Source organism: Polypterus senegalus, chromosome 16 (genome assembly GCF_016835505.1).
Source record: "Polypterus senegalus isolate Bchr_013 chromosome 16, ASM1683550v1, whole genome shotgun sequence".
NCBI classification, from domain to species: Eukaryota; Metazoa; Chordata; class Cladistia; order Polypteriformes; family Polypteridae; genus Polypterus; species Polypterus senegalus.
This window is the reverse complement of record NC_053169.1, coordinates 50,849,632-50,876,070: the sequence shown is the minus strand read 5'-3', so window position 1 is coordinate 50,876,070 and position 26,439 is coordinate 50,849,632. Positions and strand designations below refer to the sequence as shown.

At 41.3% G+C, this 26,439-nt stretch overlaps 1 protein-coding gene across 7 annotated transcripts in view; it reads right to left on the bottom strand.

The window, feature by feature from the left end:
* The window catches only part of vit (vitrin), a 153,905-nt gene that overhangs the window by 81,331 nt on the left and 46,135 nt on the right, over positions 1-26,439 (bottom strand). For all 7 annotated transcript variants that reach the window (XM_039739055.1, XM_039739056.1, XM_039739059.1 and 4 more), the window contains exons 2-4: positions 10,880-10,969; positions 6,076-6,144; positions 2,894-3,050 (exon numbers count right to left, since the gene is read on the bottom strand). In XM_039739055.1, coding sequence (XP_039594989.1) covers positions 2,894-3,050; positions 6,076-6,144; positions 10,880-10,913 — 260 coding nt within the window. In that variant the 5' untranslated portion in view covers positions 10,914-10,969. The remainder of the gene's footprint in view (positions 1-2,893; positions 3,051-6,075; positions 6,145-10,879; positions 10,970-26,439) is intronic.

The window sequence follows — 26,439 nt, the reverse complement described above, 5'->3', positions numbered from 1 at the left end:
ATTGTAAAACTAAAATATATAAAAATGCTAAATTAAACTTAATAAACGTAATTTAAACCAATGGGGTACTGCTACAAAACATCTAAATATGCAAAATGCAACAATTTATAATAAGAAAAAGTCAACAAAAATTAATAAATGTATTTATATATGTCAAAATTAAAGTAAATAAAAATATTAAAGAAAAGGGTACTGCAATTGAACATCTAAATAAGTAAAATGTCAAAAATAGAACAAAAATTTAACTAAAATGAATAGATTTAATTAAATATGTAAATGTGTAACTAAACGACAGCATTAAATTAAATAAAACCAAGAGGTATTACTAAGGAGCATCTAAATTTGCAAAATGTAAAAAAATACATATAAAAACACAACTAAAATGAATACATTTAATTAAATATGTAAGAAAAATGGCAAAAATAAAATGAAAAAAAACAGTGATTTAAACCAAGGGGTACTGTAAATGTAAAAAATTATATTAAGAAAAATTCAACTAAAAGTAAACAATGTAATTATATATGTGAATATGTAAATAGCTGACAAAATTAAAATACAAATATTAATTAGAACTAAACAGTACTAATATAGAACATCCAAAAATATGCAAAATATAAAAAATCATATTAAAAACTTTCAACTAAAATAATGTAAACATACAAAAGGGACACAAATTAAATTAAAAGCAGGTAAATAAATGATGAAATCCAAATTACACCTGACAGGTACTGTCATGGAGCCCCCAAATATGTAAAATATTACAGTATCCACCTACCGTGGACCCCCGATGTTTGGCGCCATGCTGAGGTGGGTGTTTGGGTTTCTGAGTTTCACCGAACTCAACTACCGAGCAGGCGCTTTGGGACTAAAATCTGCCCGCTGCCCTTCCGGTAGTGTGTGTGCACTGCAGTCACAGCAGTTCATCTTCTGGCCTTAAGGAATTCTCCACCCAAATATGAAACATATTATATGTTACCTACCCTGTGTAGTTTGCAGTGATGGCTGTGAAAAATTGTAATCTTGTGTTTTTATTTAGAACAGCAGAACAAAGTTTTTGCTAGAACAGAACCCAATGGTGACAAAAAATATTGAAGACGTCTCATGTTACTCGTGTCACATAATCGGGACATCACATCATCCAGTCAACTCATGTATGCTCACAGTGGGCAAAACATGTGCAGTTTTTGCCATAATCTAGTTAAAGAAATAAGTCTGGAAACTGAAAGTTCTCCACAAACAGGAAGCCCCTTCACACCGAATCAAGCCTTTGAAATGAAGACCCGGCAGGCCCCACCCCTCCCATTCACTGGTGAAGGGTCCGGTCTTCAGTTCAAAAGTGTAATCCCGCGTACAGAGGTTTACTGTTTGTGGACTACTTTCAGCTTCCAGATTTATTGATCTAAAAAGGATTTAGTGAATAACACGTGTAAGCATTCAACTGGATGACTTGACATGTGGATTAAGTGACGTGGGTAATGTAAACTTTTTTCCTGGATCTTTTTGATTTTGTTTGAGGTTGCTCACCATTTATCCCATTCTTCTAGGAAAACATAAGATTAAAATTTTTTTCTGAGCCATTGCTACAAACCGCTTCAGGTAAGTAACATACTGTATAAGAATGTCCTTTTCAGCTGGAATATTCATCTTTTCCTCCTCTGACAGTTATTTTAAGATTTATAAAAAAAGAAGTGCATTAAACTTTTTTGAAGAGTCATTGAAACTGAAAATAATGGCCTGTAAATTGTTACATGGACTGTTTATTATTGATGTTCACTTAGCTGAGATGTGTGGATGCTAAGGCTTGCACAGCGTGGCCCTGATGACTCGGGGTGGTGCCGTTTCAGCAGGGATTTAACATTCACTGGTTAACCACAGGAATGCAAAGGCTTAGAGACCCAGCTGTTTCCCAAGATGGAATGAGCATCTGCCCTGCTTGTGGTGGCAGAGCTTTTAGGCCCATCCAATGTTAAACTGTCCACAGATTTCAGGAGAATCCATACTTGTATCAGCAGTAAACCTGGCCATGAACGCACCACAGCTGAAACCATAAAATCCACACAGCACATTCTCAAAGCTGCTTAAACCAGTGCAGGGTTGAGAGAGGTCCAAGTTTGTGCGGGGAACAGTCCTGGGCAAGGCGGCAGGCAATCTGTACCCACTAGAGCACACACTCCTGAAAGTCCTGCTTCTCTAACCTGCAGATAATATGGTAGGGAAAAATCACAGACACAGAGAACTCGACATAGATGATGACCTGGAGAAGGAGGAGGAGGAGGAGGAGGGTTTGAACCCAGGACGCTGGATCCATGAGGCAGCAGCAGCAGCACTAATCACTGTGCCACTAAATTACTCAAAATCAAAAAGATCTCATCAAGTGCTACCACAACAGAGAATGTCACTGGCACATATGGCAGTACTAGAAGAAGCTCATCCCTAAAAAGTGCTATAGGTGATAGTCAAGCAATCAGCAAGTATCTTAACATGACGACACACAGGCAGGCCAGTCAGTGTTCAGCACATGAGATATGAGTGACATAAACATTTAAGAGTCATTGAGAGTCCTACAACTGCAGCCCCAAACAGCGACTACAGCTCTATAATAACTTCAAGGCCTGCTGCCCACAGTGTGCCAACATTTTATTTGTGAATTCATTGTGGGCTGCCACATGAACCTCAAACACTCTGGGAATGACCGGCCATTTAAATGATGTGTCTTGGAATCTGTACAGTCAACCTTCAAACATCTAATTCAGGAACACAGTCATAGTTACAAGTGAAGAGCCACACCGGTTAGGTAGACGGACAAATGGAGGCTTTACTCCTTCTACACTGACCCAGTCCTATGAGGTTAGGTCAGATTAGACACTAATGCAAATGAATAAACATACAAGACCTGTGGACTGCTGCGTTACAAACACTGGAGATGGAGGCATAGATATCAGTGCCATACACCGGTTCTTTCGTCTCCAGGCATCCTGCTGGGCACTTGGCTAGAAATTCCGGGAGGCTGATCTTCCCAGCTCGGACATCGCAGTCTATCTGAGGAACGTCTGTGAAGACAAAGGAAGCAAATACATAAAATATCCACACTTGAGTCCACAAGATGAGGTGCATGGTGAGCAAGAACTCAAGCCCACCATTTGAATCGGACCCACCGGCGCACGGGAGTTTGATCAGATTCAGATGTTGTGCTGGAGTTGGACAGGAGTTGTGAGAGGTGGATATTTTACTGGGCTCTCCTTCAATTTGTTTGAAGATGGCTGACATTGTTTGCGTAAACCACTTTTGGAAGTTTAGAAGATGGCACGTTTTGTAGCAGACATCATCATTTTTTTAGGTGAGCAAAAGTATAGATCCCTTGTGACTGAAAGGGGTTTCTCACTCCCTAGGCCTATCTTGTTATGCCTGGCATACACTGTGAGCTTTTGGCCCGATTTGTAGTCACCGACTGCAGCCTCGCTGTCATTTTTGTGCAAAGTATGAAAGGTTTGCGATGCCCGATTTTATCGTACGGTCACATTAGAAAATTGTGTGAGCAGTCTCATGAGTCGATTTTCTGATGTCGCCATCTGATTCCATTGCACGTCTGTCCTGGCTCGGCGGAAAATGGATAACTAATTTTTTTGAGATGCATGAAAAAAACAAAACAAAACAAATAGGAAACCAAGAGGATTGGCAAGAATCAAAGTCAAAACCAGGCAAGGCATGAAGACCAGTTAACAAAAATAGTGTTTTTTTGTATTTAAAGGACTTATCCGCAGATTGGAAAAAGATTGGTGCCATTGCTGACCTTTCATCTCGTTGTGCTGATGAACTTGAGGTCATGACTCCATAGACCACACCCCTAGAAATGTGGGTCACGATCCTAACAACATGCAAAATGGCACGTAATACAGAAAAAGCAATAGGACTCTAAAATTGATCAGGACATTATCGACTGCAGTGTATTATACATTGGGTGTTGTTGTTATGCTCATTTTTCACATTTTTGACTTCATAAAATCTAAATATCTTATAGCAGCACATGTACAACTAAATGGCAAAAAGCGTCTTGGGTAACGTGTACTGGAACAACTCGAAAATGTACACACAGAACAGTAAATTAAGATAAGCTACCTACCTCTAATTCTCTCTGTAAACTAGACAGACTTGTCCACACCTCTACTACCTGCGTATCCAGTTACACCTTTGTACTTTTTCACAGTACCCCTAGAGTGAGGAACACAGCTCTTTTCTTGGTTGACATTTCGAGAAGTCTGTAGCCATCATGTTTTTATGAATGGGTAAAACTGAATCTGAATATCCTTCGGAGTCCAGTTAAAGCAATCATTAAGAAATGGAAAAAGCATGGAAGAGCTGTAAATCTGCCTAGACAACAAAGAATAAGACGAGTGATGGAGGCCACCAAAGAACCTCTGAGCACTCTGAAGGAGTTGCAAGCTGCCATGTTAGTTTAGTCAATATGTCTAAACTATCACACTGAATGAGTGAGGCCGCTGCAGTGGACTGGATCTTGTTTTACTCCGGATGGCTCTATTGTTTTGGTTTGGTAAGAAAAATAGATATATGGATGGATGAATAATTGAGAACGGAGCCATCACCAAGCTTTCTTGAGGAGGACAAGAAAAGGAAGTGGACATCACAACACATTGTGGTGTGCTCAGGTCCCAGCTCCGCCACTCTACCCATCTGGATATTTCCCAGGTAGCCCAGCTCCTCTTAAATCCTAAAAAAGGTGCAGATTACGCTGATTGGAATTCAAAATTGAGGTTTGGGAATCAGAGGATTGGCTGTAACTGCACCCTGTGATGGATTGGCTCCCCAGCCAAGATTGGTTCCCCCTTATGTGTTGTGGTGTGCATACAATTTTGCATACAAGTTGATAAATATTTTGTTTGTCTTTATTTGTATGGTTACACCCCTTTTAGGTCTCTTTGTAATTTTACGACGGGGTTGAGGGAAGTGCCTCACACCAGTTTGGTAAATGTTTCTATGAAGGACTTTCTCAGTCAACCCCCACAGGAAAGCCAGACTGCCTAGCTGGCAAGCATGTATGGTTGCCAGTTTTCACTTATAATTTGCTATTGTTATTATTTATGAATATTATCAATAATACATTATTTAAATTGTAACTTAACTGCAGCATGTCTTTTAATACACTGAATTGCCTGAGGTTATACATGTAGAAGGGAAGGTGGGGAGAAGTGATATGGTTCAATACCTTATAAACAGTGGTAAGTCTGTGAGATCTGAGACATTCTGACAAACACTACACATTAATAATACAAAAGGTAAATTAGAGTAATAAATTATTCTACCAAGACAAAACACTATGCCATCAGCTCTGGCTATCGGTAAAGTGAGGAGTGGTATAACGGCTCAGTGTTTAAAAGTGCTGCCTCATACCTCCTGGAACCTGGGCTCATTTCTTGGCCTGGTCACTGTCACCTTCTGTCTGGATTTTCCCCAGGAACTGTTGCATCCTCCCTCGTATTACGGTTATCTGGAGATTATAAACTGGCCCCACACAGTCTGCAAGTCTGGGCTCTGCAATGGACAACCAAACTATCCAAGGCAGCTTCAAACCCTCGCACCTGCTGCTGTAAGAATACGCCAAGGCTCTCCACAGTGCTTTACTGAACACCTGGTCCAGAGGACTTCACAGTTATATCTAAAATTCCGAAATCCACTTATCTGACTCAAGTGGCAGCATTGTACGTAAAGCAGGGTCAAGGGCACGGAGATGGGGCTGGAAGCATAAGAGCAGATTTTACACAAATGTTAGAAAGTTTTTCTATATGCAAAGAACCACAGACACATGGAATAAATTACAAAGTCGAGAGGTGGAGCAGGACCTTAGGGACCTTCACATCTCGACTTGATTTATTTTGGACAATCTAGGTGAAAAGGATGGATAAGCTTGTTGGGCTGAATGGCCTGTCATCACAATTGTTGGAATGTTCGACCCCAGCTGGGGTGCCAGTCCATCACCGTTAAAAAAAAAAAAAAAAATCAAATAAATATTAACAAAACAAAACACACTTTTAAACACATAAAACCCACATTTGTACTTACTTTGCTTTGGCTTTTTACTCTTTTGTCCATTTTCCTTTGCACCCTCACCATACATCAACACTAAAATAACTAGAAAGAGAAAAAGAAAGAAAACATGTGTAATTTAAAAAACGGTGGCTATGAAAGTACATCAAAGGCCCCAGTCTAGAAAAAGACTTTTCTTCCTGAACACTTTTGGGTGTATCTTATGGATGTTGGCCTACTGATCACAATCCTGTTATATAGTATTCTATTGCAATCGCTTACTTTGTGATGTACACACATATAGCACATCAACTACAACTGGAACATCTGTGGTGACTGAAAAGTCGAGGCGCCACAACTAGGAATGCAGCTCGGATTGCCCAAGTACCGTGAATGGGACAGCCAATTCAGAGAGTCCCTTGTTTCCTTAGGAGGCATTAGCACTCCGGAAATGTGTTCTTTTGAAATTGCGGCATGTTAAGTAACCGAAAAATATAGAAATATGACAGAAAAGGCGATATCCCTCCCATCGTGATTACGGCGGTACAAACATCACATGAGAGCAACAGATATACTTTAGCTTACTTTACCGATGGCGTTTACGCGGTTACAGACGGGAAGCTTATGACAGACTTTATCAAAGTGGAAGTCTTGATCTACACAGTCTGCCATCTTTCGTCACCACGCTGAAAGGATTTTCCGGAGGGAGGACATAATCTTCCTCCTTACAGCTTCAAAGTGTATTGGCATTAGGTCCATCCTTATATACTGTCTTATCCACATGCTGGTCCTCTCTGGTCTCCAAACAAGGACAAGAAAGGTTCAACTCCCCCTCCAAAAATACAGGAATAGCACAATGCCTACTTGCATTTCTCATTCTCCCAATAAGGAAAGAAGATTTTTGTGCTGACAGAGGACAGAAGTATACTATTCTGTCTTTTAGGCTGACTATACAATCCTCCAGCTGTCTTTGGCTATCTAATCCAATGCTTGGTTGGCAATTCTAAATGCTGAGCCCCTGTGTACCATACTTGGTCTGTCTGTATAACAGTGTGCGCAGAGATAGTGACAATAACCTTAATATTGACAAACTGAGTATAACGCCCTTTACATTAAAAAGATCTGGCCGCTCTGTAAGGGCAGAATAGTGGGCCTCATAAACCACAAAGATAGCTTGGCATCCTCTCGATATAAAACTTGGACTGATTAAAAATTTGAATAATCCCAAAAGAAATAGCTCTGAGTAACTTGTGGCCAAGAAAATAAAGAGTTTATTTCGTTGAGTTTACAGTTCCATGGGAAGGGTCATTAGAAGAAGCACATTAAAGAAAGAAATTGAAGTATGCAGATTTGGCAGCTGAAGCCATATTGGAAGGTTGGGTTGCACAAGTGTGAGTTGCCGTGGCTTCATAGCAAAATCAGTGACATCACTGATGGGAGAATTTGGCTTTTCATCGAGTCAGCTTAAGAGAGAAATGTAGAAACTGAGTAATGTAGTCGAAGAAGATGGCTAAGGCGGCATAACACGGAGTGGAGAAAAGACTTTTAGGTTTTTTTTTTTAATTAAATGTATGCTTTTACTGCATTTTAGAGTTTAACAGTACGTCAGAATAGCTATGGGTTTTACAAAATGCATGGAATGCGTGTCGCAAGATGTATGGTTGTATTTTTTTCAAACAGTACGTATGTTTTGGGTATTTTACTATTATTTAAGAGTATGTTAAGATAGACATGATGAATGTGTTTTGTGTGACATATGATTTTATGATTGATTTATTTATTATAGGTTTTAACTTATTGGGTTGTAGTAAGACAATTTTAAATAATACATGCGAGTCCAGCACAACTTTGATCCGAGTTCACCTTAGAGGTTGCTGAGACAAGCTCATCATACAAGCCTGTTTTGTGTGACTCCGATTGGAGTTTATCTTGGAGGTCGGCAGAGCAGGCTCGTATGGGAATAAGTGTTTTTTTTTATTGGTTTTATTATTTTATTATTATAATACTGTTTTTAGATTATTTTAGTAAAACTAAAACTAAGGGAGATGTATAGAATTGGCTAAGCTGCTATCATCATGAAAGGACAGGGCGTGTGTAAGACGTTACACGCTCTGTTAAAACCTTCTCGGTGTCTTGGGCCTTATATCTTATGAAACACCATTTGAGAGAAGGAGGCCCACCTGATGACCTCTGTGATTCTCCTGTGAGGCAGATGGTCAGCCAAATCCTGAAGCGATCATAAGCAACAGCCGCATGGAAGGTTTAGTACACTTATAGTTCTGTTAGATAAGGTTGGGAGGGATTCGTCTGAGTCACCCGTTTGGTTCAATGCACTATGTGATTAACTGATTATGGATGTGATGAACAAAGAAGCTAAAGGATTTTGATATTTGAGACAGATGTTTCAACACATCATTAATGCCAAGATTGGAGGAGGACTTTTTGTTGGTCCACAAATCAGACAAGTCTTCAATGACAAGCAATTCAAAGATCTGCTAGTAGGGATGGAGGAAATTCCCATGGAAGGCATTCTCGGAAGTTGTTGAGAATTTTCTTGTCACCTCCAAACTACATCCAGCTGGTTGACCACATACTTCAAGCATCCACATCCATGTTTTATTGGCTTTTGTCTCCTCTTCATGCAAAACTTGAATGTATGAAAAATTTCATGAAAGCGATGAACAAGAAAATTGAAAGATTTTGATTTTTGAGACTGATGTTTCCATGAATAACTGATGCCAAGATTAAAGAAGGCATTTTTGTTGGTCCAGATACCAGACACATCACAAAAAGACAAGCAGTTGTCACACATGTGCAATTAAGAGGCAGCCAAAGAGCCTAAAGGCGAGTGAAATATCGCAAGATAGTGGGTCATCACGTGGTACTTACCTGGACTTCTTTTCATCAACATAAATCCTAAAGAGAAATAATCCCACAACTACTGGTCGTCAAAATGGCCGCCATGACATCACTTCTGGCCAACCTCGATGACATCACTTCCGGCTCCCACAAATTACCTCACTTCCGGTCCATCATGATGACGTTGTTTCTGGTTCCTGCTGCAACATCACTTCCTGCCAACCATTTCCTGTCATATGATTCATTCTTGCTATAAAACCACCATTTTGTTCCAAGTAAAACATTCATTGTACTTCCAAAGACTCTGAATCGCTTTTTTCATCATTGTCTGCATGACAATATTCGGGGACGGTCCCCAAAACTTGTTTTTGTTCGTGTGAAGAATTATTTACTCGAAAGAATCACCACACAGTCCAAAGACCTGCTCAAGAGGTTGGAGGTTGGGTATGCCGCATTAACCACAAAGATAGTTCGGCTTTCTCTCCATATAAAACTTAACCGATTAAAAATTTTATGGAAGCAATGAACAAGGATGCTAAAAGATTCTGAGATTTGAGACAGATGTTTCGACAAATAACTGATGCCATGACAGAAGAAGGAATTTTTGTGGGTCACCAAATTAACACACATCATCAATGACTGGTGCTTCGGGGATCTGTTAGTGCGGCCTGAGGAAAATCGCATGGACGTCATTCAGCGATGCTGTTGGCATTTACAGAGCACCAAGCTACATCCAGCTGCTTGACAACATGCTTCAAGCCTACAAATCTGTGAAGTGGAACATGATCCTAAAGATTCACTTTCTGCATTCACACTTGGACTTCTTCCCTGCTAATCTTGCTGCAGTCATGATGAGCATGGTAAAAATTTCATACAGCACATTTCAGTGATAGAGAAACGAAATCAAGACAAGTGGAATCCATCGATGCTGGCCAACTCTTTTTGGATACTGAAATGACTTCTTTCCATGTTTCATCATGCACTATTTGGTTTAATAAAAATGTGACTGACTGAAAATAATCAGTTTTAGGTTTCATATCATTTAGATAATATTCTTGGAAAGAAAAAAATCTAATACAGTTAGAATCACATGCCACACTTGCACCTACTCATCATTCTATGAATCCAATTAATAAAGATGTTTGCTCTTGTGACACATCGTGCCACCACTGTGCCCATTCTGTGTCATACGCAGGCAGTTATGTTTACATGCTTGTTCTTAAGACTCTCACGGGTTTCATCTTTTTACATTTGCTATGATGTTTTTATTCAGCTGCTCAGCATGAATTGTGAAAAGCTACATGCTATTAATTATGATACATAAAACAAAGATTGACGCATTGAATATTCCGAATATTTTAGATCTTCTGCTCAGTATACCTGAGGGTGGAGTGGTGGCTCAGAGGCTAAGGACCTGCACCGGCAATCAGAAGGTTACCGTTTCAAATCCCATAAATCACCAGAAGTGACTCTACTCCATTGGGTCCTTGAGCAAGGCCCTTTGTTCTGTCCTGGGTATGGTGTTAATCTGCATCCAGCCCTGCAAGCAGGTCCTCAACTTGGGGGTTGTTGGCAGGACTGGCACTCCAGCCACTTTAAAAAAAAAAAAAAAAAACCTGACCTAGTTGCAGATGGTGCTAAGGTGTCACCCATTGCATGGCTGCACTCAGGTCCCAATCTGGGTGGTTTGCTGTGTGGTGGACGCGACAACGTGCTGTATCAGCGCATGCTCCCAACCTCTCTATACCTCAGCAGCTATGCCACAAATTGCTGGGCTTCAGTTCATAAGGGAGGCTGACCCAACCTGGGTCTCTATCTTACTGTGCACTCCTTACTAAGCAACATTAACCAGCCAGTCCTTGAATCATCAAAATCATTTAAACCATTAATATTATAGGCCTGAACTTGCAAGGTGCTATATAAAGTGTTGTTAGTTAAGTAATGTCCCACATTAGCATTCATAGAAAATTAAAGGGATTACCGAAGACCACCACTGCCAGAGTTGACTTGCTCATGGCGGATGTGTTCACAGCATTCAACGTGATGACAGTTCAGCCTTGTGCTGCCACAGCTAAGGAGAAAAAGAAAGAAAATGTCACATTTTACAAGGCAGCAAACACAACATTGTCAACATACATAATGCAAGACTTGTACAGAACCAGTCCTCTAACTTGTGTGTCTAGATGATATTGAAAGTCCATCTCTAAAACCTAAGTGACTGGATTTCTATCAGACTTTTTGAACTCTCAGAGCTGAACCAGTGATTGGAAAGCAGCCAGTCCAATGGTGCCATCATCCTTCGTTTCTCTACTTGCTGCTTAAGGTTCATTGAAAGGAAAGCTGAGAAGTACTGTGCGTACTTTGTGCTGATGATCTCGACTCAATATATAATTTCAACAGTGACCAACAATGGTAACCACCTTTACTAGCAGTTATTAAATTGTGATGTCAAAGAGAAGACATCAAGTGGAAAAAACACAAAAAAAACTGTGATATGTGCCTGAGCCTTGTGGGATCAGCTTAATTAACTTTTGCAAAATGTCAGACATGACCACATATTGGACTCTTTCAGGGCTCTACTAATGTAAGCTCTACCACTTCACACCAAGAGGGGGTGCAGTTGCTAATGCCATCTCTGCCTTCTGCTGCACTTTTGAAGCGCACTTGGTAGCCAAGTGAGGTTAACTCTTATCTCTGGAAGTCCGGCCTCTTCTCCAGCTTATTTTATATGAAGTAAATCGACACTGGAAGAAATTATTAATTCTTGGACCAGAGAATGTGATGGGGGAGGTCCGAGGTGATGTGCAATTTTAAATAAATAAATGATCCAGAATGAAACCAAAAGGTGTTGAATAAAGAGGTTAATGAGAAAATTAAACTTTGGGCAGAATCGTGAAGGAGCAGGTGCTAATATGGAGAGGAAGCAAGCAGGTAAGGTATATCTTGAGAGAAGTACATGGCCTGTGCTCGAGGTACAGAATTTTGTCCTGCTGAGCATATCAGGGAATAGGAGTGACCTACTGCTCAGAGTGGTCTCCTATATAAGGCCAGGGAGTGGTAGCGTGAGATGATGGGGTGAGGCTTGGCACAGCCCCCTACAGAGGCCAAAGGGGAGGTCTGAGCCAGTATTAGCGGCTGACATATGCCTGTTGGTGAACGTCTCCTTTTGCTGCAAGGATCCCATAGGGGGTAAGCAGAGGAGACATCGGTTTTAAGAGGGAAGCACTGTGGCTCACAATTGGACAGATTTGGCATGGCATTTTGACCTCATTTTAAGTACTTTTTAATTTTATTTCCTGCCTTGCGCCATATGTTGGCTGGGGTTGGGTCCAGCAGATACCTGTGACCCTGTAGTTAGGATATAGTGGGTTGGATAACGGATGGATGGATTTTAACCTCCACTTGTTATTGAGGATTATTTATTTATTAAGTATTCGACTGCACTGCACAAATTTTGCACTTTGGGGTTTTTGAACCCCTGTTTGTCTAATGAATATTTTGTAATAAAAGCACTACCACGTGCTGTACTGTGTGTCCTCATTGCCTGGCTTATCCTCAATTACCTCATCGACTGTTATGGACTCAAGCTGTCACAGGACATGGAGCCAACCTCAACCATCCCAGAGAAGTGTCATGTCTCAGCCATAGTTCTTCCCCTCGCTGAGGTTGCAAGTCATGTTTCATGTCTGTTGTTAATTTTTGATGCTTTTGTTGCTCATGTGCACTGTTCTTTTTTTGGTTTTGTCCATTTAATTAAGTTGCCTTTGTTTTGTGGGTTGTCCCCCAAGAGGCGGGCCCACCTGCTAATTACCACCAGGAACTCTTCACCCAGTAGAACCAGAGGGTCTCCGACCCTTCCTAGCAGCTCATTTCAAATGTGCTGGTGGGATTACTTGTGCCTTTTTCTGTGCTTTTGTGAATTTCTGGATTTTTGACCCATTTGGTCTATTTTTGACCTTGCTCTGGATTTCTATATTTGGAACTTGTTCAACTGGATTGCCTTTCGTTTTAAGGTGACTCAATTTTGCTTTTGTACTCTATTTAGCTTGCTTTTGTTTCAGAGCCTTTTTGTGGAAATGAACCTTTTTATTTTATAAAATTATGGTTTCACTAACAATATCAATTTGAGGCAATCGGAGGTATTAAAGAGGAACTTCATATCTTTATGCACCAAAGCTTAAAGAAAATGTCAGAATTCAATCCTGTCTGGCCCCTTCTTTCTAAGATTATACAGAAGGGATGAAATTTATACAGTAGCTAATTGCATTACCTTCACTGCTGGTTAAAATCCAAATAAAAATTAAAGGCTAGCTTCTGTGAACAATTGGAATGAAATTGGTAAAAGTAAAGTAAGTGAAATTTTATTTTTAAAGCATCTATCACAGACAGAAGTCACAAAGTGCTGAACAATAAAACATAGAATAAAATGCAATATTAAAACAAAATACAAAACACCCATAGAGGGCAATGCTACCCAAATTGACACTTTAGCAGAATCTATTGATCGGTTTATCTCAACATCGGTGGAAGACTGTTCCATAACCTTGGAGCAATGGCTTGAAATGTGCAATCCTCATGTGTCTTTAATCTGGCACAAAGAACTGTAAGGAGTTCTAACCGAGAAGATCGGACTATGGCCTTATATTTAGATTTAGCCCTTAGACTTAAATTTTTCATTTCAGATGGTTCATCCTAACCAGAAGGGGATGTTTTATTTTATCCCAAAATATGGCAGCAGAATCTGCCTTACTGACTGATCAGAGCACAGCCCAGGCCACAGCCTTATGATCCTAAATTGTAGGCTGTTGTTTATGTCACCTGTTGATATCCTATAGCTGCTACCCAGAATCCCTGTTCTGGGGCATCTTATATAATTTAGTATTGAAGTAAAATCTAAATCACTTGATAACCAAAGAATAAAGAAAATGATTAGACCAAGCATTAAAAATCAGATCCTCCACTAGAGGTACCTTTATTATTAACTAGCAAAATACCTGCGCTTCGCAGCAGAGAAGTAGTGTGTTAAAGAAGTTATGAAAAAGAAAAGGAAACATTTTAAAAATAACGTAACATGATTGTCAATGTAATTGTTTTGCCACTGTTATGAGTGTTGCTGTCATCAAGGATTTGATTATCATTATTTCTTTCAATCAGGTTCGTATTTGGAGGACGTGTTGTGTTCAAGTTACATTCCGTGTTTGTCAACTGTTGTAAAGGTAACAGGTTTCATTCATCAAAGTGTTCACTACCCAAATCGGTACTCATGAATCGAAGATGTTTAACAGGCATTCCCGGTATTAAGTTGTGGATTTGCCTGCGAGTATTTAGAGACAGTGTGTCTATTAACTTGTGGATTTTTCTGCGAGTATTTGGCGGCAGCGTCATGAAGTTGTTTTCATCTAGCTGCATCAGAAAATGTACCATGACGTCTGACATGCCTCCTTTATACTGTTTTCTCACAGCTTGGATTGCTGCTGTCATAATCGGTTTGAGTTTCATGGTTTGTTTTAATTACGACAGTATTTGTAGGACTTGTGTTGAAGTGACATTCGGCATCTGCCAAGCGCTGTAAGCATACAACCGGCTTCATCGATAACTTCGCATCCAGCTTTTGAGAGTTGAAACATTAATAAACATCATAGTGTCCACTACTCAAATTGTCACCTGTGAATCGAAGATGTTTAAGAGGCATTGGCGGTTGTCCAAAGGTGTAAAATATTTGGCCATTTCGGTACACTTGAAAGTGACAACCGAACAATTCAGCGGCAGCCATCAACTCACATGCAGAACCATAGGTGAAGGGCTTAAGCATTTCACTCTTATAGAGCTCCTGTGTAGTATAATTATCTCCTGTACCGTCATCAGTCCACACCTTGAACCTGTCCCAGTCATTCAATACATAAGACACAATGTTTCTCCGGATATCAAGAGTGAGCCTGATATGGCCGTGCAATATGTAACAAAGAGAATGGAAAAGGCAGGTGCCATCTCCGGGCATGGAAACCACTCTGTGACAGTTCTTTGATCGATGGTGATCACCTCGATAGACATGTTAATGGGGGTACGGTTGGAACGATAAAGGAAATGGGTACCTGAACAATGCAAACTAAGTCTAAAATACCTACAAATAACTATAATCCTAATAAACGAACAATAAAACAGCAGAGAAGCCATGGATTAAATAAAAAGGCTGCAGTTATCAGCAGGGAGACGTGAATACCGTGGAGAAGCAAGGAAGGAAATGTAGAGACCGGAGTGACGGATGGCCTTATATAGGCTGGCAGCCAACAACGTGGGAGGTGTAGGGATGGGGGACGCAACGCCGCCTCACACGGTGACCGAGCTGCAGGCGATAGACGTATATATGTACGTAAGTAGGATTCAGTTATGACAATACGCGTAGAATTTCGAAATGAAACCTGCTTAACTTTTGTAAGTAAGCTGTAAGGAATGAGCCTGCCAAATTTCAGCCTTCTACCTACACGGGAAGTTGGAGAATTAGTGAGTGAGTGAGTGAGTCAGTGAGGGCGTTGCCTTTTATTAGTATAGATTTAATTCAAATTTAAACAAAAAAATATATCACCAGTGCAAAAACATTCTTGCAGTTAACAATACTTCTTACTAAACTTTCACTATCTTGGAAATAATGACGTAAGTTAATGTAGCAGCTTTAAGTACAAAATCTTATTTGCGTCTTATTACTGGCTTTAGTAAGTCTGACTGTTCCTTTGGCCAGGCCATCACCAAATGGTTATACATTCCTTCATAAATCAAGAGACATTGAGAGGCCTTGGGATAAGTGTGTTAGGCGATTTCACATCCTCTTGTACTGGATATTAAAACAGACTCCAGCACAATTCTAGTGCTATATATATATATTATATACTCATATTCTACCAATGTTCTGTGCCGCGTAAAACAAGTCCTTTGGAATTCTTGCTCTTAAGGGCTCTCACAAAAGAAAACAACAATAATCTCATCAACAACTCACTTACAGGCCTCAAACATTAGGACCGTGCAAAGTATTCAGTACGATTAATGGCTGTCAAAACAGAAGACTGAAATGTTGTTAGTGCAACTGTTTGTTTAAAATATGCTTTGCCTGAGGGTTCAGCCTGTCAGTTTATCAAGAGATATCCATCGTCCATGCTGCAGTATCACCTGCCAAAGTGAAGGGATCTATGCAGGTGATGACTTGGCTTGCTGGGGTCTTTTTTAAACGCAGAGAGCGTTGGCATGACAGAATTTGACATTAATTCACTTCATGGGATCATCAGTCCAACCATGTAATTTTGTGTGCTTTTGTTGATAAGCAGTACAATACGCAGCCTTCTACTACATTCCATAATAATATAAAATGGCCTCTATGCTATTGAAAGATGTGCACTTGATCATCAAGTGGTTATTTGAAAATACATTGTTACTTTGCCCTGCTATATTCTAGGTCATTGAACTGTACAAACATACTGTAATAAAATGTAGCACACTAGGAGTCCCAGGCACTTCCAGAAATGCCCGCTAGAGGGAGACAACACTCTCAGACCTCACTTAGTAAGAAGGAAAACAGCGAGTCTTCTTCACAAAACTGCTTGTAGCAAGAATGAAGCTCCGCAGGAACACAAGAGACAAAAAAAGGAGTTGCCTGTAACACCAAAGACGATCCAAAGCAAATAAGTCCCAACTCAGATATTTAAAGAATTAGGAGTCAGAATCTAGAAGTGCAATAATCCAATAAACAAGTAAATCCAACACTTCCAGGGCACATTCAAGATGAAGCGGCAGGGCAGGGACGGTGGGAGAGCCTCTGGATTTATAGGGCGAAGAACAGTTACTAGAGGGGATTGACAGGCGGCCCTCTCTCTTCGGGGTACCCGCAAAATACATGGAACACAACACAGGCAGCTTATATACAGTACATAAACAAAATAAAAAAAAACAATCTTTATATATAATACGCTACTGTGGCTGTCTGTTTGTCTGTTCAGGATTATAAATCACCTGTAGCTCGCAAACCGTTTGAACTATTGACCTGAAATTTAGTACACTTATACTATGTGGTGTGTACTACTAAAACTTTTGGGGTGATGATTGACCTCCAAGGTTATTCCTCTTTTAAGTCAGTCAGTCATCATTTTATTTTTATTTTCTTTTATTGTAGAATCAGCTCTCGGCAGCGGCCAGCAGGGTGGCTGTGTGGCACATGTGTCCGTGTATCGTTCTCATCTCTACCACCTTTGCCATCACTTGCTCTACCTCTTCATATCTTAAATCATTCTTGAGGCAGATTGAAGACTTAAGTGCCAGCTTAAGTGAAAAATTAAAAAAAATATATATTAATTGCAACACAAACGATGACTTAATCCATTTTAATGTGAAAAGATGACGACAAAATAAGAGAAGAAGTGGGCCGCTAGGGTGGAGAAAAGAAGAGCTGCTCAGGAAGCAGCAAACGCATCAACCTCTGAGCAAAGTAATGCTAAACCTACAGAGAAAGAGGATGGAAACTAGAAATGCTCAAATCAAGTGTATTCACTGCATGTTATCGTGCAGTGCACCATTACTGGTGAATAATAATGCACATAATTAAGAAAGGTAACATTAACATAATCGAAATTAGGATTCAAAAATGAACAAAAAAGAGACATAAAATGTGAACTTAAATCCAAGCCAGGAGGTGAACCCTGCTCTCCTACAATACAACACACTACTCTAACACATCACGTAGTCCATGGCAGTTGTGCAATTATTAAATAAATGAATATATTAAGAAGTGCTTGGGCTTTGGAGGAGGTGCAGGTGCGTGGATGGTGGTACCATGGCTGGGTGCCTCTGGTGTTTGATGGGTTGATTGTAAGCATACGTTTAACATGTCCCTATGCTCTGTGCAGATCTATCTGCTTTATTTCTGCTCACATGCACAGCTGAGCCATAGCCACATTAAGCACAGGGGCTCACATAGGACTGCTAAGCAAGCTGTATGACAGACGACAGATTGGAACAACTGGAAAGTGTGCAGTCACACTGCGAGATGCTGTAATGGTGTGTTTCTGTCTGTTAACTCAGAATAGAATTGTTTCCTTGTTTAAGCACTGCCCCCTTGTTCGCCTAAGGGGGGCCCTTCACATGAAGAAAGAGTATAAAGCCTTGGAACATTACCTGGCATACCTTTGAAGCCAATGAACGAATGGGAGATACCATCATCTGTTCCTGAAAATGCCTTCCACTGCACCGACGACACCGACAGATTGACTCTAAGCCTCGGGCCCTCACTTCCGGATCAGGTTTTCTCATTGGCTTCATTTGTCTGATATGCAGTGTAAGCCGACATTAAACAAAAGTTATTTCTCCTGCGTGATTTCTTACCACCATATCACTAGGGAGGGAGGGGTATCGCCTTATCTCTTATATCTATAGATTTGGGTTATGTAACATGCCGCAGTTACAAAAGAACTCATTCCCAGGGAGCTTGTGCCTCCTGCTGGACACAGCAATTGGCCACACGTGCATTAAATTGAACACACATGTGGTTCAGTTGAATGTCTCATCAACACTCCGAAGGCTCCAAATAGCAGCAGCAGCACACCTGCACCCCTAGCACTGTAAAGAGGGTAGAGGAGGAAGATGTGAAGATGTGAGGTTAAAGTGAAAGATGGAGAGAAGACAGCATCCCGACTGTGCTGGTCGGGAGGACGTCTCCTCCGGCTGCAAGGTCCTTATGGGGTGAGCAAAGGAGACGTTGTTTCAGATGGAAACACTGTCTGAAACATCATGAAAGACAAAAATCCTCACAACTGAACCAGTAAGTAACATCAAGACAGACAGAGAGAAGATTGAGGTTGTCAAGGCCTTCATCTTACTTGACCACAGAAGCAACAGTCAAGAAATCAGGCTGCATATTGCACTGGGAAAATCTGTACTCTAAGACTTCTCCAAAGTGTTTAAAAACAAAAAGGACAAAGGTGCATCCGATCCAAGCCGTGGTGTTTTAAATCACTTCCTTAGGATTGTGAAAGATGGACAATGAATAAGGAAGACCGTTGAAGAATGGATGCCTTCGAGTTGTTGTGCTGGCGAAAAATATTAAACGTACCATGGGCCCCCAAGGGAACAAACAGGTCGGTCTTGGAGGAAGTACAATTGAAATGCTCCTTAGAAGCAAGGATGGTGGAACTCCACCTCATTTACTTTGGACATGTTGTGAGAAAGGATCACTTCTTAGAAAAGGACATCATGCTTGGTAAAGTGGAAAGACAACAAAAGAGAGGAAGTCCCCCTTACGAGATGGATTGATACAGTGGTTGCAATGATGGGGTCGAAATTGTCAGAAACTATGAGGAAGATGCAGGATGGGGCAGTTTTTAATTCTGTTGTACAAAGGCTCGCTAGGAGTCAAGTGATGGCACCTAACAATAACAAGGTTTGGCTTTTCTCTCATTGTTACATTCCATCTCCTGTCAGTATGATTTCTTTTACAGTACAGAGGGGTAGGTATGTCCATTTGCCCATCATCTAAATTCAGTGTTCAAGAACCCAAGCAAAGCACCCTTCTAGTTGCCTCCCAGTCACCCTCTTACTCTTCTTGTTCTCCTTTGGCTGAACATCCTGACTATCAGTCGATCCCTTACCCCAACTCTCCTCTCGAATGCTAAGCTCACTGGGCGGTGGGGAACAAGTCAGCTTTCTACCACAGGCCTGAGACAACACCTTGTAGCGGCTTCTGGATTCATTCACATCCTCTGCCAGTTTAAGTTCGTCTGTTCGGCTATCTGGTGGCACCAAGCTGTTCTACATCCCTGAGCCTCAATATACTGCTAAAGTGTAGCAGTGCCACACAGAGCATCTGTACATTACGTTATGCTTTGTCTTCATGTGTTCGTCACGGTCTTTGGGTGTAGCGACTCATCCCTTAAACCGAGCTGGGCTTGTTGCAAAACAGCCACCCATACTTGACAGCACCTTTGCTGCCTGCCCTTCAAAAGATCCAGCAGGACCCCCATTTCTTTCACTGCAGTGCCCACTGCTGATAACACACTGTCTGGTGAACTCTCTCATATTATGACCCAGGTGGATAACGGCAAAATAAATAGATTAGGAGATGGAAATTGATTTGGTGGGCAAACCAAAAATGTTAAATTGATGAAGTCAGTGCTAAGGTCAGAACCAGAAAGCCAAATTCCACAGACGACAAGCTAAAATGAAATGCTGAAGTTGAAGTCAGAAAAATATGAGAGCAGATGTCCTAAAGAAATTCTCTCTTTAATGAAGTTGTAGTAGAGACTCGCCATCAATTTGCTTTTATATCCAAATTCTTGGATGGAAGGAGAAACCTGCCTCCATCTTTTATAGATGTGCAGCAATGATAAAACACATCATGCGACTGGCAGCTGCCATGGCAACAGTAAACAAAATAGTGACAGCAAGGAGAAGTTTAAAATAGATTTGCACAACATGAAAGTAAAAAAGAAAGATTTCACTCTGTGAAACGTGCATGATATGGACATAAACTATGATGGACTGTGACTAAGAATAATAATACGTTTTATTTATATAGCACCTTAATTATGTGCCGTTTGTCTCATATGCATTGTGATCGATGCACCAGCACACCTGCCAGGGTGGTCCCTGTACCCTTACTCGCCGGGTGGCCACTATATTAGATAGTCAGGAAGAGAAGCATGACATTCCCCCTCCTAGCCAGAAGGTGGGAATGCAGGGGCACTGCGGCAGCTAGTGAACTGGGACTGGCATCTCAGCAGCCATGGATAGGAATCTCTTACCCAACTGGGAAGTCAACATAGTAGGTGAACAGCCTGAGTGGAGTAGTACCCCAAATGGGATAGTTAGCATTCCCTTCCCCAATCAGGATGCCAGAAGAAATGGGTACGATACGAGACTGCCTCTCATGTACTGGTCATTTTCCCCCATACAGAGGACAGCATCCATTGTGGTGAGCTCCTATATGGGCATCCACATGGCAGCATGGGAGTTGTGGTACTTTAAGGCTGCCCTGTTGGGTTCCATGGGATGCTGCCAGAGGGAGCTATCAAGAGATGAATGTCCCATTCCATGGTGGTTCTGCCTGACCTGGAAGTGTTTGCTGGAGACAACAGTTTTGAGCACTGGAAGTACTCCCGGGTAAGCTTTAATTAAAACAGCCTTCCACTTTGCTTGGTGAGTCTGAGTAGAGAGGAAGACTACAAAGCTCTCTGAGGAGAAGTGGAGGGAAAGGAAAAGAAAAGAAAGATAAAATGAAAGAAGAGTACACTCCATTGGGAAAGGTACTCAGTTTAATAAAATGGCTTATTTGAACAAGGGGTTGGAGCTCAGTTATGCCCACTAGAAAAAAAACAAAAAAACAAGGTACAGGTATGTAGTCCAAAGAACTCTCTGTAGATCAGATTGTGGTGGGGCATAAGATCAGGGTAAGGGTATAAAACCATTTCTACAGAGTGTCCCCAGAAGCACACAAGACTCAATAAGTGTGAAACTGAAGAAGTTTGGAACCACTAGGATGCTTGCTAGAGTTGGCCATCTGTCTAAACTGAGTAACTGGGCAAGAAGGGAAGCTTTGGTCAGGGAGGTGACCAAGAACCCAATGATCTCTCAGAAGGGGGCCTCGAAAGTGTTCAGTTGAGATGGGATTACCTGTCGGAGGGACGACCATCACAGCAGTACTTAATCAAGTAGGTGTCTGTGGTAGAGTGGCTAGATGGAAGTCACTCTTGAGTATGATAGTTTAATGGACTGTGAAAGCCTGAGAAAAAGATTCTCTGGTCTGATGACACAAACATTGAACTCTTTGGGCCGAACTCCAAGACTACAGTACGTCTGGCAAAGACCAGGCACTGTTCATCACCTACCTAATACCATTCCTACAGTGAAGCATGGTGGCAACTCCGTCATATTACTGGGGTGCCTCTCAGCAGCAGTGAGAGTGATCAGAACTGAGGGAAGGAAGAATGGAGTCAAATACAGCGAGGTCCTTGAAGAAAACCTGCTAAAGAATTCACACAACGTTAGACTGGGACCACAGTTGACCTGAAGTGCTCAATCAAAACAACGCTAGAGTGGCTTCAGGACAAGTCTCTGACTGTCCCAGCCAAAGCCCAGACTAACACCCCATAGAACATCTGTGGAGAGACCTGAAGGTGGCAGTTTACAGACTCTTCCTATTCAATCTAATGAATGGAAGAAAGAAGGAGTTTAAATTGGCCAAATCGAGGTGTGTAAAGCTTGTAGACCCTTACCCAAGAAAAAGTGAAGCTGCAATTGCCAAAGTTATTTCTTCAAAATGTCTGAATAATTATAGGAATGAAAGAGTTCAGTTTAGGATTTTTTAATAAACCTTTTTGAAAAACATGGAATTAACTTGTCATTATGGATAATTGAGTGTAAACTGATGGGCAACAATGACAATGTTTTCCATTTAAAACTCAATCTACAGTACAACAAAGTGTGTAGAAAGTGAATCCACTATATATTTATAAAATGTATTGCATTATACAGCCAGTCTGTAAAAGTATATTACTTTATAGGGGTCTACTTTACTAAACATCACAGCTTATTGTATACTCAACACAAAGTGAAATAAATATCATTTGCCATTTTCTGTTGCCCCTCACTGTGGCCATATTAGTCCGACTGTTGCATCCCACAGGACTCTTCACAGGAGGCCCAGATCTTTTTATAAATGAGCCATGAAAGAAAAGAATGCTGTCAATCCAAACTCCCGGCTTTATAAGTAAGTATCAGCCTTTTAATCTATCACTGTAATCTACCGTGTCCTTCCTGTAAAAGGCAACTGAGGAGCCATCGAGCAATTCCCATCAACAAGTCTGCCTTCATCCTTTTAAACAACAACATTTAAAGAAGCTGAGAAGCTGCACCCTTGCGGCCCTTGGCTCCTTCCTTGAATGGCACAGGAACAAGCCTGCAGCTTCAAGTCTATAGAGTAGGCTTAAAGCCAAACACAGACTTATTGCCGTAACCAGATTTGTGGGTTTTATTTTTAGGAGATAATTATTATTTATTCTCTAGAAAAACACGGCGTCATTGACACTTTTGTTCTCATTTTTTTAAAACCCTGCTGTGAACAAAGGCCGACAGGAGCATAAATACACTTTTCTGTGAAGTGACTGAAAGGACGATAAAAAGAACTTAACACGTGAATACCTTTTCATGTAGACGTGACAGAATGCAAGCTGGAAACACTACGGTTTTATTTCTGCCACTATAAATGACTAAAAAACTGTAGTAGTAAAAGACAAGGTGAATGATACGTAGTGAGCTGGTAAATGTGACCAACTGAAGCCGGTGACCACCTTGGCACAGCACACAATGTCTGTTTAGCGTGGGTCACTCACAGGACGCTCCTTCTTCAGCTTCATTTCATCTCTCCTGATTCCTGCTATGTCTCGAGTCTCAGCGGACATCTACACTTCATGCAATCAGAGTCTGGTTCTGAATGCACAAATTAACAAGTTAGAATAAGCTGTGACATTAGGCATGGTGGCACAGCAGTTAGCGTGGTTTTTTCATGGCTTTAGAGTCCTGGGGATTTTAGCCACTGCATTGAGTTTGCGTTTTCTCCCCATGTGTGTGGATTTTTTTTTATCTAGGTGCCAATGTTAGGTTAATTGGTGACCCCTGGCGAGAGTGAGCATGGGTGCACATGTGAGGGAGTGCACTCTGCGGTGGACTAACGGCACAACATTCCGGAACACACCGTGGCCCTCACTACCTTCAGGGCTGGATTAACCTTTAAGTAAAATAAGCACATTGCTTAGGGCATCAAAGGAAAGGGAGGCAACACAGAAATTTTCCATTGCTGGATTTGTCGTGGACCAAATAGTGCAACTGGAAAGGGGGCTCCCACGTTAAATGAAAAAAATTATATACACAATAATAAAAATAATAGGGGTTAATGAAATATATTTTTCTTGGGAATACAACAAAATTAGTAAAAGAGCAGCGTTGCCAGATACACAATTTTTAAAAATAAGTTTTATTTTGCGGTTTATATTTTGAATTTGAGATTTATGGGGGGTACCAAAATCTTTTAAGTGCTTAGGGTCTCGAAAGGTCTTAATCCGGTCCCAACTACCTTAATCTGGATTTAATGGGGTCAACAACAAATGGAGGTTGTGGTGAATTGGGTCAATTTCTGTAGTATGTGTAAGTGTCGGAGTGGATGGGTGGCATTCTGCCCAGTAGGCGGCAATGGAAGGACAGGCAGAGGTAGGGTTGCCACCTGCTCCGGTTTTCCTGGGACTGTCCTTTTTAATTGTCAGTCCTGGAAAAAATATTCTCTCTTCCAGGATACTTTTCAGTAAGCTAGATCAGTTTGTTCTGTTCCTGTTTAACAAACTATTTAGATTTGGTCCTCTTGAAATATGCATCACTTTCCCACTGGTGTGCGCCATCATTGGCTCTAGCGAGATCACGTGACGTAACCAGCCCATCAAGCCTGTGCGGCTGCTCCTGGCGGCACTAGATGTGCAGTGAACTGATAATTGTGCGGAGATGGATGCCAGTTCATGGTCACTATAAACACGTCCAGGTTGCTTCTCAGGGTCATGTATTCCTCCTGTACACAGGGTGGCAGCACCCCTCTGCTGCAACTCCTATTTGCAACCCCGCAGTGCATATTGGGAGCTGCAGCCCTGTTAGGATACTTGGGTGCCTCCAGGGGGAGCTGCAGGGGAATGCTGTCCCTACTTTAGGGAACTCCTGCCTGGCCCAGAAGTCCTTCCAGTGTGCAATGCTTGAACCCCAGAAGTACTCCAGGGTCTGGCTTAAAAGATGCCACCTTGTCTGCACCGGAGAGTCAGAGTTAGGTGGAGGTGGGAGACACTCATGGAGGAGAGGAGGAAGGAGACTAAAGGTGACCAGTTGTGTGTTATTATTGTGCTGGACTAATTTAACCCTGTAAGGGAATGATTGCATAGTAGACAACCTTTTATTTAGCCTAACATTGTGTTTGGATGAGTGGTGTCTGGGCTCTGGGGGCACCCCCTGGTGGGCACAGCATGATTCTCATTTATTTTTATGACATTTAGAGTCATTTTATCATTATTCTGATGAGGTCACCAAGTGCCATTTTGGATAAGTTTGTTTGTAATGACATGTCAGTTGCTAGTGACATGTTCAGATGCTTTTTGCTTCCCAGTAAGACATATCCACATATGGGATCAAGCACAAAAATCTAACACCCCACAACATGCTTTTACCTATCTCGTATGCAAAAAATATCAGACCAGACATAGCGTGTTTTTGACCTTGGTTTTTTTGGATTTTGAATTGTGGTTTTGGCACTCGTTTGTAAAGTTTGTTTTTTTCCTGCCTTTCTTGACCTCTGCCTGTCCAATAATTATTCTTAGTCTTTCACCCAGAGGCATCATGGGGGGTGGGAGTGGAGAGTTGCTTGGGGCTTTAGCCACTGATCAGTCAGCTAGAATCAACATATGTTTTTAGCCCCTGATCTTAGAGACCAGGCCTTGCTCCTTTTATTTAGTATTGTGATCGCAGACAGCAACGGTGCAAAAACTCCACAGAGTAATCAAGCACACACACTTTGCCATCTGACAATTATGATGAGGTAATTGCTTTATCCACCCCAGCCAAGAATTCCTCAGCAGATGGATGGAAGCAACTTTTAACCACACTGTCTTTTCCTAACCTTGGGGGTATTTTAACCAAATTTCTAAGAACAAAAGCTCTAAACCTCTACAGTTATGCTCAGATAAACTGGAAACTCCCCAGAATGGACTCCCTTAGGTTTGGGGTTTGTCAAAATAGGAGTAAAGCATTTGGTTTATATATCTCGTAATGATCAATTAGCCAAGTATCCTCAGGTCTCCACAACTCCTGGTCCAGACTTTGGTTCCATCCCATCTGGACTCCTGCGACTCTTTGCTGGCAGAACCATCAGTGTGCATCACTAAGCCACTGCAGATGATTCAAAATGCAACAACACTTAGATACTTTATTAATCCCAAGGGGAAATTCACATTGAAAACAAAAGTCCAGGGAGCGATTCCACATAAAAGAAAGTGGTAGAAGTGATCAGTGAATTGAGAAAAGAAAAAAAAAAAATAGAAAAAAATGTAAAAAGATAAAGTCATACACAGAGCTGCTGGAAAGGCTGCCACTCGGATGTGGCGCTGGAATTAAGAGACACTTCTGGTGTTCAACCAGCCAAGAAGGACAAATGTCACTCCTGTGTTTCGATCGCTTCATTGGCTCCCTGTAGCAGCACACATTAAGATCAAATCCATGACTAATGAATAGTCAGACGGTCAGCACCGGCATGTATGGAGACACTTGTGTGGTCCTGTGGTCCTTCAGGTCAGCTGATGAACACCGTGTGGTGGCATCAAATCTCAGTCCAGACTCTTTTCCTGCGTAGCTCCTAGCTGGTGGAACAAGCTGCCCACTTCCATTCGAAATTCCGACTCCCTTATGGTGTCTAAGAAGCGTTTGAAGACTTTTGTTGGGTTTGAATTTCTGTCTAATTGATGTTAGCAGCTAGGTTTTGCAACT